This window comes from Suricata suricatta, chromosome 3 (assembly GCF_006229205.1).
Source record: "Suricata suricatta isolate VVHF042 chromosome 3, meerkat_22Aug2017_6uvM2_HiC, whole genome shotgun sequence".
NCBI classification, from domain to species: Eukaryota; Metazoa; Chordata; class Mammalia; order Carnivora; family Herpestidae; genus Suricata; species Suricata suricatta.
The window spans coordinates 85,152,196-85,165,219 of record NC_043702.1 but is presented as its reverse complement, the minus strand read 5'-3'; the positions used below and the strand labels follow the sequence as shown (position 1 = coordinate 85,165,219).

General features: G+C 33.3%; 1 protein-coding gene across 1 annotated transcript in view; it reads right to left on the bottom strand.

Moving 5' to 3' along the window:
- The window catches only part of LRP1B (LDL receptor related protein 1B), a 1,807,041-nt gene that overhangs the window by 1,161,941 nt on the left and 632,076 nt on the right, over window positions 1-13,024 (bottom strand). Inside the window, exon 3 of the mRNA XM_029933319.1 lies at window positions 4,769-4,906. Within this exon, the coding sequence (XP_029789179.1) occupies window positions 4,769-4,906 (138 nt within the window). The remainder of the gene's footprint in view (window positions 1-4,768; window positions 4,907-13,024) is intronic.

The following is a 13,024-nucleotide window of genomic DNA, read 5'->3' as shown; positions in this document are numbered from 1 at the left end:
TTCTAAAAATAATTAATTTCTCCCTGAAATCAACCAGTGGCAAGGGTCCTAGCCCTTCACTAAACTAACCCAATTACTGAAACTAATTGTTTAGAAAATGCTTACATGTGATATAGATTTGAGACTACCTGATCACGTTAACACAACTCATGACAAAGAAAATACAGCAGGATCTACTAATAAGTTGCACAAATCAAATGTGGTTTGAGTACACAAACCCTGGTCCTCCTGGGTAATTACAGCTGTTTATTTTCTAGCTCTCAGCGCATTGATATTTCAAGTAACTTGAAAACACTCTGGTGAAGTTTCACCTCCATGTGCTTTCAGCTTTATGTTGCTGACAGATACATGTTCTCTAACATTGCTTGTGATTGTACCTCTTTTCTGTACCTTTGCTTTTGGATTCTGCATGCTGAAATTCCCTTCTCTAGTATGATAGGCCCATTTAATTTAGAAAAGAGACTGGCAATATTTTTCAGAGGGAACTTTTAAAATGGGAATAGGATAAGATTCACTGATACAATAAACTATAAGTAAAAACAACAAGAAAGTGCTCCAAATTTGTCTTCTTCTTCAGCTTCACCAACCTCTTTCTTTCCTTCCTTCTTGGTACAAGTTAATCCTGTGCTCATCTGAAACCAGTGCTGTAATGACTAACAAAATATCACACAAGATAAAATATTTCTTTTCTCAAAGAATGAAAAATAGAATCCTGAACATTTGAGCTAATAATTAATTATTAACACTTTTAATTACATGTATTATACTTAATTTTGTTAAATCTACTAATTACATCTAATTAATTGATCTGGATTAATTTCTGATTATTTGGAATATATACAAGATTTAAGCAGAAGTTTTAAGGATTAACTAATTCTCCTGTGGTGAGTCATTACAGATAAAAATTTTCCATTTACCTCTATCCATTTTAAGAAAGTTCTAATTTGTAAATTACTTGCAGGGTTTTTCAGTACTTCCTGCTAAGATTTTAAGAATAGTAATATAAAAGAAAAAAAAGCTGTGTAAAATTTTAAAAATAAATTAGTATCCAACATGTATTAGAATAAATACTTAGAAGGACTAGAATCTAAAATAAATACATTAGAATACTGTGGGTGGATGGAGAAAATTATAATTGCATATATTAACCAAATTCTATTCCAACTGGCAAGTAAAGTGAAAAAAATAGAATTTTAAAAATTCTAAATAAGCATTACTCAAGGAGTTAGGTGATATATAAGAAAATCTTACTCTTCTTTAGGTTTCATATCAAATACACTAACTGAATATATTATACATTCAGAATGATGTAGGGACAGATTCAGAATAGAAGAGAGAAATAGAAAAATAACAGTATGTGTTTGTCTGTTTGGGTGGTGAGCTTTTCAGATATCAGCAGATTTCATTCCCTAATCAGTTTTAGTAAACTTTTCACACACTTTATCTCCTCAAATTTAAAAGGACATTGGGATGTTTGCTGAAAAACAATTACGTAGATTACATAATCATGTTTTATTGAAACACAGAAGACAGAATCTCTTTTTGTAGGAACAGGAAGAGTTCCATATTCTGTTAATAGAGTAAAAGCAGATAGTGCCAGAAAGGGAATCATTGTTCCCTTGTACTTTGAAGTGTTTGGGCATTTTGCACTGCAAATGTGCTCTGACTAGGACTGTGAATAAAAAAGACAGCTTCTCTTGCGTATGGCCACTTTAACTGTTACCATCATTACATTAAGCAGGTCAAATTTTAACATAGTGTTTTGATATGGTTCAGGCAATTTGACATCTATTAGTTAAATTTGTTCACTTCTTTGCATGCTTTTGAGGATTTTTGTGGAAATGTCCTCTACTGAGAAGGCTTGTACTGTATAGAATGTATTTTTATTGCTCATGCAATTTAGATATAGTGATATTATTACCAATATGAAATACTATGTAGGAAGAGATGAAATTCTCTAAAATATGATGTGGTGATTTTGAACACTCTCATTGTAAAATTTTTACAAGCACATTCCTACATATAAGTACACCCATATACAAAAATCCATTTTTCTTTCTTCAAATGAAGCTAAATTATGGAGATTAAAATATCAGTGTTATAGAAAATCATTAATAATAGATATCTTTTCATTACCCTCACCAGGAAGAAATTGATTTTTTCTAGGAAACATTCAGAAAACAACTCGGTTGATACAAAAGCATTCCCCAAAAGAGAGTATCATCTCCAAAACTTTTCTTCTCATTAATTTTCATAAAAGATACAAATATACTACCAAGTATACTTTGGATCCTTTATTAGAAAAAAAAAAGACATACCCATCTTTGTTTCATGTCTTTGGCTTCTGTATAATTACTTAAATTAGAGTATGTGCTTATAATGCAACACAAAAAGAGAAATGGGTTTAGAGAAAGAAAGTGATTTGAACAAAATTGTTCTGCAAAAGGAAAACATCTCTAAAAATCAATGCAATGTTTGAATTAAACTGGTTTCTTCCTTATTGTATGTCTATAGATGAGAAAGTTCTTTAGAAACTTGACAGTCTGATGCCTAATTAACTCATTAGAAAACAATTTTTCACTGGTTGTGACTTGGAATTAGGAGAAAGGTTGAAGACACACTCTCTAGTAAGGTAAGTAGCAAACATAAATCCAGTTATACTTCTTGTTATTTCTAGGTGCAACTCTGGCCACAAAAAATTACTTAGGCATTTAAAAACACTTTTTTGGTGAAATCTAGAAATATTTAAAAGGCCAAAATTGTACAATCACCCTCCTACTGACAAAATGGAAAAAAAAAAAAGTTTATCACTAATGACAAAGATGTGAAAGTTGGAACTGTTAGAGACCGGAGTTAGAACAAGAACAAAGACTGAAGCAATTATATACTCTAAATGTCTCATTCTCAAGTATAAAGCTTTTTCAAATATCATAATAAGCTTAATACCATTTTTATTCCAATACTTCGTATTTACTTGAATCCCGTTTTACCATTAACATATCCCTTTATCTATTAGAGCACAACTCTAAATTTTATTAGACAAATCAGAAGTGTTTTCATATGATTCACAGCACTGAGATATGTTTGAGATATTCCAGTTCATGCAACCACTTCTGAGGAAGGATCTGGCAATGTGCTGGTTTTGCTCTTTTAGAAGCTTGGTCACACATGTCTATCTGCAAGTTTTTTTTTCTTAATGTAAGAAAAAGCCTAAATTATAACTAAAGTGGATAGAATTAGGCTCTAGAAAATATAATTAATTTCTGAAAAGAAAATTAAATTCTTTGACTCCTATCATTTTATAATTTCTTGCTTTACTTTTTCTGTTAATATCATTCTTTTTAGTATCCAATTATACAAAAATAATACATGTCACAAGGTCTTTAAATTTTAAAAGTATCTTATTGTTATTACACATGTGTTCATAACTAAAACTAAGAATCTTCTGTCTCCTGCTATGACCCTGTCAGAATTCAGGCTACAAAATGAAGCTCGACCAAAGACCTTTAACTTCTTGGTCTGGATCTGTCCACAGAGCCAGAGTAATTCCTTTTTTGAATGAGGGAAAGACCTAGAGACTCAGTTGGTCTGTGGTGTCCCAACATTCTCACCACATTGGGCTATCTTTCTAAGATGTACTCTTTTGCCAGTGTATCTTTCCATCTCTGGTATTGACTCCAGTTCCTTCATTCAGTCCAGAGAGTAGGAGATTGAAAGCCAGTAAGCCCTGACAGGACTTCAAACAGGTTTTATTTGGCCTGTAGATTGCTGACCACACACTGTTTTAAAAAGTACAGGCTGACTTTGAACAATTTGATCACATATAGTTATAAAGCTCCTCCTGACAAACTCCAACTTCAGTGACCTGGAATGTTTTTGCACATGGCAATAATGAGTTTGTGTGAATCTGATCAGAGACCAGACATGCCTCTCCAGTATTCTGTAGCTCCTTCGATTCCTTATTGTCTTACTGACCTCAACACGAAGGACAAGTTACTTACCCTTTGGCATCTTAGCTTCAAAACATATCCCTTTTGTTATTCTCAACTAGTGGAAATCTGAGGGACTTGTGATTCAGTGGTTTCTTTTCTGGCTTCACCTTGGACCCAAATTTACTTGACTGATACCTTAATTCTGTTTCCAGATTTGAGTCCTTACCTTAATTCTCAAGTATTTATTTCTTTCCAAACAGTTTTATTAGAATGTGCCAGTTATGATTAACTTTTTGTTAACTTTGAGGTTTTAATTATATCTCCTTCTCATCATTAATATAGAGGTAAAACCATGACTGCTGTAGGACATAGATACTGATTTTTAAAAAGAAACTACAAGAAAGCAAGTATAACTTCATAAAGGTAATAATTAGGGACAAATTCCTATAAACACATCATACTAAAATATATGGTTGTAGAGGTTTTACTTCAAATACTCCTCATTTAAGCAAAGGTTCAGAGAAATAATCTTATGACACTGTGTGGTACTAAGCTACTGTGACAAAGACTTCTTATTAGTCTTTTGCTCACAAGTACTGTTGTTATGGAATATATAATTGTTTCAGAGTCCAACTTCAAAGCCCTAATGTATTCTTTTTCTAATGGCATTTTTCAATAAAGCACAACAACTGAAGGTTAGAAATGCATATTGCTTTTGGCAATATAATTCCCGCTTTCTCAGTAACTGATACAGTTATGGGTGAAAGAAAAGGCAGGGCAGAGGTTCTCTATGAAAATTAAGTGTTATGGTTGCATTGTTCCACAGACAGACTCACCCTGACAATGCGGCCCTTCATCATACCCATCTGAGCAGTCCGAGACACCATTGCACAGTCGGGATAAATGAACACATTTGTTGGCACCAAGGCAAACGATGTGATTCAAGGGGCACTTGATATCCACTTCTTTGGGACCTGAAAAATAGGTAAAAATGGGTTAGCTTAGCGTTAAATAGTAAAACCATTAGGTCCAAGAAATTATTTACTTGGGGGTGCTTGGTGGCTCAGTCGGTTAAGCGACCCACTCTTGGCTTCAGCTCATGGGTTGTGGGTTCGAGTCCCTCACCTCTGCACTGACATTATGGAGCCTGCTTGGGATCTTCTCTTTCTGCCCCTTCTCTGCTCACCACCCCCCAAATAAACAAACATTAAAAGATAAATTATTAGCCTTAATTTATAAAACTACAGTAAATACTAAGGAAGGGCAGCTCTGGCTCTCAGAGATATCAACATCAGTTCATGTGATTAAAAACCCAGTTCTTAAAACTTCATTGGATAGAAAATATTATTTTTTTAATAATGCATTGGAGACACAAATTCTTTTCAAACTTAAGTGGCATAGATTTAAGGTCTAAGAGTTGGTTTGAGTCACTGATCTATCTCTTAGATTAAATGGGCAAGGTACTTAAAACCTGTAAGTCTCAAATTCTTCAACTGTGAAATATGGATAATGGCAACTCCTTGGCAGAGCTCTTGTCAGAATTAAATCAGGTACCATGAACAAAATGATTTTAGTAGAATTTAACAAAGTTATGTCAATCCAAAAAAAATACTTCATTTTAATCTCTTCTTTATGAAGAACAGCTGGTTACATGCTTATTTATATGTGGGTTCTTTTGTTTAAATTATTTTTACATTTTATTTTTTTTGAGAGACAGAGAGAGAGCATGAACAGGAGAGGGGCAGAGAAAGAAAGAGACACAGAATCAAAAGCAGGCTCCAGGCTCTGAGCTAGCAATCAGCACAGAGCCTGATGCAAGCCTCAAACCCATGAACTATGATATCATGACCTGAGCCACCCAGGCACCCCTGGGTTCTTGTGTTTAAAAAATCTTTACTGGGCAGTTATAACACAATAGAATTTACTAAGGAGTGGGAAGGCTAAGATGAACTGAGCATACTCACTTAGTTCCTCTTCTGATGATAGCAGTACATTATATGATCCCCCTTTGTTTTTAAAGATATGCTTAGGTTGGAATATCAAGCCTTTCTTGAAGCTCAATAATGCCAAGTCGTTATGAAACATCCAAACTGTACACTGCTATATCTAAATTTTAGGTTGCTAATTCCCAAATTTTATCTAGACTTCTTCAGTAGGCACTCTGCAAATTCCCCATGATGACTCTTAATCTTGCCCAGGCCTCCTAAATCCAGAGTACTGTCATACCATATGACTGCAATCATATGTTAATCTGACACTGACTATTATAACAGCCCAAATTCTACAGTCAGGCACATTTAGAATTTAATCATAGCTATGCTAATACCCATGGGATGTTAATTTATTAAATCAAGTAAGCCTTAGTTTTCTCATGTGCAAATAAAACTATCACCTGAGTTTACCTTGTAGGCTTGTTATGAATGTCAAAAGTTATTGACAGCATAACACTGAGCTTTGTGAGTTTTGTGAGATGCAGGCTCAAAATTGGAATTCAGCATGTGTCAATCATGTAAATAAATGCAGCAGAGCCGAGTCGTTAATAGACTCTGGAGCAGATTCTTGGTCCCATCACTTATAAACAAGAAGTTGAACAAATTATGTACCTTCTTTATGCTTCACCAGGCTGTTGTAGGGATTATATCAAAAGCTCTTAGCATTTTTCCTGGCAAACACTAAGAAAGTGTTTGCTTTATCATAATTAAGCAAAGAATGTTCCAAGAAGGTGAGTTGCCTTTTAGTAACCACTTCCATCTCGTAACTTCCTTTTATATTGCAAGTCCCAAAAGGAAAAAAAAAAAAAAAGCTGTAGTTACCAAAAGTAAGCTATGTCTTGAAATATCTTCTCAAAATGAATAATAGGTATATATGATTTAGTTTTATGCTAAATCAGCTTTCAACCTTTTGCATGTGGGAGATATAAATAAATTGTTGTGATGTTGCTTTGCTAGATGAAGTATTTTCACTAAATGGTTTCCTGGTATTTTTTCATTTATATTTATACAATTACTGCCATACAAAGCTATTAGTTTTGTCAAATACCTGTCACTTCAAAATGCACAACTCATCTTACTGTAACATGTATCTGTAACTTCAGTATCAATATTTTAAAAACACATGCATACATACACACATAATCAGAATACAAATACACAAATTTAAATCCAAATTATAGAAATAAAACTGTTGAGAGTTTCTCATATTAAATCTTATATTTTTAAGGTTAACATATATTCAATTTAAAAGTAAAATTGAAAAATATATATTCATTTTGAAAGGCTATAAATTTCTATAATCAATAGTCATAATGTAGTTCTTTTAAAAATTAGTCAGCCAATTCTTGAAATTTTAGAATATGCATCCTTGCATGAATGTCAACCTAGTGTTTAGGCCAGGAATGTTTAGATCTCTCTATAAAAATTCCAAAAGTAGCCACAGAAATAACACCTCAAACCTGAAAGACTTTAGAAATCTTATAGAGACCAAAGATGACTCAGTAATTCCTATTAAAAGCAAGATTTTTAAAGTGATACATGTGTTGGCTCTAATCAAAGTATGTTTTTTCATTCTTAAAATTGTTAAATAACTGACAAACATGATAGAGGGAATGAAGTGCACATCTGGTGTTTTCAAGAGACGATCAGCCACTTACAGATTTTGAGAAAACAAAAAAATAAGTTTGAGTTTCTCAAAAGCAACATACAAAACTATTACCTTCTTCCTGGTGGTAACATGTAGGGACAATAAAAATGTTTGGAATAAAGAAAGAGTTAAGTAGTTTCCTTGTAGACTAGTCACTATGGTCTTCCACATTTTTAACATATTCTTTTCTTGGTTTCCATCAGCTGGTGCATGGCTTGTTGGATTGTACCTTAACCAATCCTTCCCAAATTGTCATATCAAAGCATATTATAACAATAACAACATTTGCAAGTTACACAGAAGTAAATAGCAGAAGTTTTCTGCAGAGGTTGCCTCAGGCCTTGGGAATTAACCTCAAAATTGAGGGAATCAATATTTCAAACCCCTTTGACTAATGCTGGGATATTTGAGTCGAAAAACTATGCTAAATTCAATATTTTGTTGTTGTCTTTTTAAAAGATGGGGCAGTTTAAGAAATAACAATGTCTGCCTTAACGGAAATTATCCCAGAAACCCAGAAAACCAGAAATATGGGTATTTAGTGCAGATTGGGGAATAATCCATCCTTGATTCCCAATTATCATTTGTGCAGTAAAAGTGTGTATATCCCATGAGGCCCCTTTAGTCTATCTTGTAAATAAAGACTTAACCCTATCACCACTTCTACCCACTGATCTGCATCAAAAAAAGAATGTGGTAATAGAGATTATATGAATCCCTAAGAATATGTCAATGTTGCACTAGATGATTCATCTCATGAAAATCTTAGGCATTTAAACATTTCACAACCAGAAATCATAATCTGAATATAGCAAGGAGCAGGATCGGAAGCTACTTGATGTATCTAGAATTATTTCCTTAGTTGGTAAATCATTATGATTTGGGGGATGGGAGAGAAAGCAATGACAGCGGACTGCATGAAGAATTTCTAAATAGTAGAAACACGCTTCAAAATTTTAATGAGCAAGATAATCTTAGAACATGACTCCAATATTTAGTAACATATATTCAGAACACTCCCAGTAATTTTAGGTGACCTGAACATGGTAGCAGAACTTAAAATATAGTAATTAATTATAAGAAAGAAAGACTCTATCATTAGAAGGATTTAAAACATATGAACACAGGAAAGTAGTTTTTATATTTTTAAAATTTTTATAAGCCTTACCCAATTAGTTGAAATAGGCTTCATTTTTTAAACTCAGCCTCATTTTACAAATGAGCCTCTAGGATAATGCAAGGACAATGTGACTCGTCTGTGTTGTTTTGAATGTTAAAATTATTTTTATATATAAACATCTTACTCTGCTGAGTAAAAAAAATGATTAAAAGTATATTAAGCCTCATAAAATGTCTTTTTGGACTAAAGATAATTGTGAAAGCACATTTGGGGAAGGAATAGAGATTTTTCTTCTATAATGGCAGATACAGTCAAATATCTGTCCTGTCACTGTATCATCATATCTTAGCACGGCCACCATCAATCCTTGCCCCAAAGTTAACCTCTCTACCTTATACTTTATCACCTCCCACTTTCTGAATTTTGTCCTACAAAGATTTGCCACGTGGTTCTATTCCCCATTTCTGTCTTCCCAATAGTTCTAAATCCTCTGCTTATAATTTCATTCAATGTACTTAGCCTACACTCAAGAATAAGGTCATTCATGCTCATTGGACTTTCTGCAAATGGCATCCTTCCTTTCATACTTGCTTTAGCTGTTAAATGTCTTCAAAATATACACTATGTCTGCCTTATTCCCACTTCCTTCTCCCTCCAGCCTCCGCTTCCAACACTGATAAGCTGCATTTTCTCAATGTCTCCATGGCCCCACTAACTGTGAAGTAGAGGCAAACAGGATCCTTTGAAAGATGACAGCAATTCCTCTTTCTTAGACATACTTTCTGCCATTATTTGTTCTGCCTTTCATACTCTAACCCCACTATTTCTGTTATTACTTACACCATTCCATGAACCCACTTGGATGCATATTACACATACTTTTCAATAAACTTCCCTCTATCTCTGCCAGAAAATCACAAATGTCTAGTTTGCATCTAGTACACCACCTGGCTCAATATTACTATTGTTGAATGAATGTTCAGTGCATTTTAACTCCTAGTAGATTTCTACTTTATTCCATACTCTAGGATTTACCTTTTCCCACCATCAATCCATTTTCAGAATATGATTTACAAATATCACTTTCACCAAATGACTACTGTCAAAATCCTAATCATTCTTAGTTGCTGGCCACACAAACCCGAACTCTGTGACCTGATTTTATCATCTATCTGAGACTTAAAAAGTTATTTTTAGTACTTTCACTCCATTCAGAGTCATCCTTCACCTTACCTCCCTAAAATACTCCAAAATTTTCCCACATCTGAAATTTTCTGTATACAGAAAGCCACCTCTTTCTCACCCACCAAAAACAGTCGATTAAGCATCTAACTCCAGCTCAGGTCATGATTTAACGGTTAGTGAGTTCGAGCCCTGCTTCGGGCTCTGTGCTGACAGCATGCGTCAGATTCTGTGTCTCTCTTTCTGCCCCTAGTGCTCTCTCTCATTCACAAAAATAAACATAATTTTTTTTAATTTGTTCAAGTCCAAACTCTGGCTTCTCCATCAACTTTGCTCTATGAAAAATAACATCACATAATGGAGAAGTTATTAAGTTTAGAGACCAAACTCTTAAATTGGAGTTTTTGTCTACCATTTATTAGTTATCTCAACCTGAGTAAAGTACTGAATTTCAGTACTGATATTCTTCTTTCACATTTGAAAAAAATGGGATAATAATAGGGTCTACCTCACATGATTATTATAACAGGCAAATGAAATCATAGTTTGGGAAACACTATACCAATTAAGAGGTTGTGTGTGTGTCTGTGTGTGTGTGTGTGCACGTGTGTGACTGATCTCACATTTCCTAAGAACTCATACAAACATTGTTTATATTTTTTTACAATATAGCTTACTGTATAGTTTTGTGTATAGTTTATTAACTGTACTAATATATGCAGTTTCACATAAATTTCTTGAGGCACAAAGCCTTTCATTTATTTTTTATTTTTTAAATTTTATTCCTACTACACAATGTAAAGTGGAATGTAGGAATAAAACATATTGATTACTGGTTGATATAAAAATCAAGTAAAAAATAGTTATATAAAATCATCACCTAAAAGCATAAGATGCTTTTGAAATTAGAAATGAAAAATTATACACTTCTGGATATTATTTAATTATACCTATCTATTCACTTAAAAGACTGAGATCCTAATATACTATAAATAATTATTTGAAGCTTAACTTCTAGTAAAACCTAATACTGATTAACAATACACACATACACATATATATATATGTGTGTATAAAGAATATAGGACTATTTCTATTTGTAGGCTGTCATACAATATTTATGTTTTGAATATTGAATCTTGTGTAGAGTCTCTTTTTAATAAATTGAAGAGCTCATAATTTCTAAGAATTGTGAAAACTGCCTTAAAAATTATCTTTCCTAGAATTATTCAAAAACAAACTTTTAGTGTCACTTAAAGAAATAAAGATTTCTGGAATGTTATTAACTTGATTGCAAATGCTTAATCTTTTCTATTCCATTTTTTCATTTTATTTTTAAAGAGCTTTTTTTTACACAGATCCAGTTTCCTAGAAATACTAGAAGCTACCATTGTTTAAGGGAAATTTCTACGTAATTAAGTAAATGTAAATATTATATTATAGTGTAATTCTCATGGCTGAGAAGTCAAAATAGTTACAACTGCTTATGAAAACTGTAAAGTATATGAGCCACATTTTTTTCTCCATATTCCTTGGGAAAATTGGTGTATCATAGAAACACATCTAATATCACATACATATTTAATATTAAACATAACATTGGACCACATAATACCTTTAAAGAAGTACTATAAATTTCCTAGAGCTGCGTATTTCATAAGGGTTTGTAATTTTCAAGCATAATTTACTTTTGCATGTTAGTTACTTCAACTGACTGATAATTTAAATGAAAGAAATAAATTTATAGTATTTCAAGGAAAATTAAAATTGGATTTATGAGTTTCAACTTCTAAATAAAACAATATTCATTGATATCATTTGTTAGAGTAATCTATAGGACTACTCTTGAGGATACAAGGACATGAATAAGAACTTCTGAAGACACATGGACACTCAATCTAATAGTAACTCACTCAAATCATTTATGTATAAAATAGTTTCCAGTAATGGCTTGTGCATTTACATATTACAGATGAATGCTGTGAAAACTCAAGAACAGGAAGAGATGTAAAGGTGATTGATTTTGTCCAGCTACACTACCATTAAACCATCTCTGACATCTGTCCTATTTTTAAAGGCCTGGAGAAGAAGATTTTGTAGCTTTGATAAGTTTTTCCAAGGGTTAAGAAGTCTTTTTCTTTTGCCCTTACTCTTTAGAAGCCTCAGTGTAGGAAAATTCCTTGCATCTAACATGAAGAGCTTTATTTATGTATTTAATATATGAAAAGCGTGCCTGGTCACTTAAGGAAAACTGTACCATATTAAAGCAATTCTGCTATGACCAAAGTCACCACTGTGTCTACTAATAGAAGTATGAATAAATGGACGGTTAATAAGATTGATATCAAAAACGTTAGAAACATTTAGAATCTCTGTTATATTAATACAGATCTCTGTGTGTGTGTGTGTGTGTGTGTGTGTGTGTGCGTGAATGCACATGAGTTCGTGTGCGTGTGTATTTTGCTAACTTCAGAACGTATCTATCAAGTGGTTTTTTTTTTTAATCAGTTTAACTGTCTGCATCTGAATCCAACAAAAGCAGGGTCAGTCATAATATTCCCAGCACTGAATCTGTAAACATTTAGAATCAGCCAAAACTGGCAAATGAAAAACACTGTATGGGCGTAGCTAGAGAACCATTGCCATTACTTACAATTTTAGAAACAATCAACTAGCCAATCAACTGTCTTGGTTTCTAACATTCCATTTACCAGCAAATAGATAAGAAAATAAATGAAATCATTGTTTTATTAAGGATGTTCGCTGCAGCATTACTATTCATTAAACCTAATGCTGATGGAGGAAACTCAGTGTACTTAGATGGCTTAAAAAATATCAGTGGTTTTAAGTGTTTTTTTTTTTTTACATTTACTTATTTTCAAGAGACAGAGAGAGACAGATCATTAGCAGGGGAGGGGCAGAGAGACAGGGACACACAGAATCGGAAGATGGCTGCAGGCTCTGAGCTGTTAGCACAGAGTACAACGTGGAGCTCAAACCCACGAACAGTGAGATCATGACATGCGCCCAAATCAAGAGTCAGACGCTCAAACGACTGAGCATCCAGGCGCCTTTTAAGTGTTTCTTTATTCCTCTCTCCATGAATGTATTCTTCATAAGCTCCTTGATTGTTGGAACGCATATCCAGTCA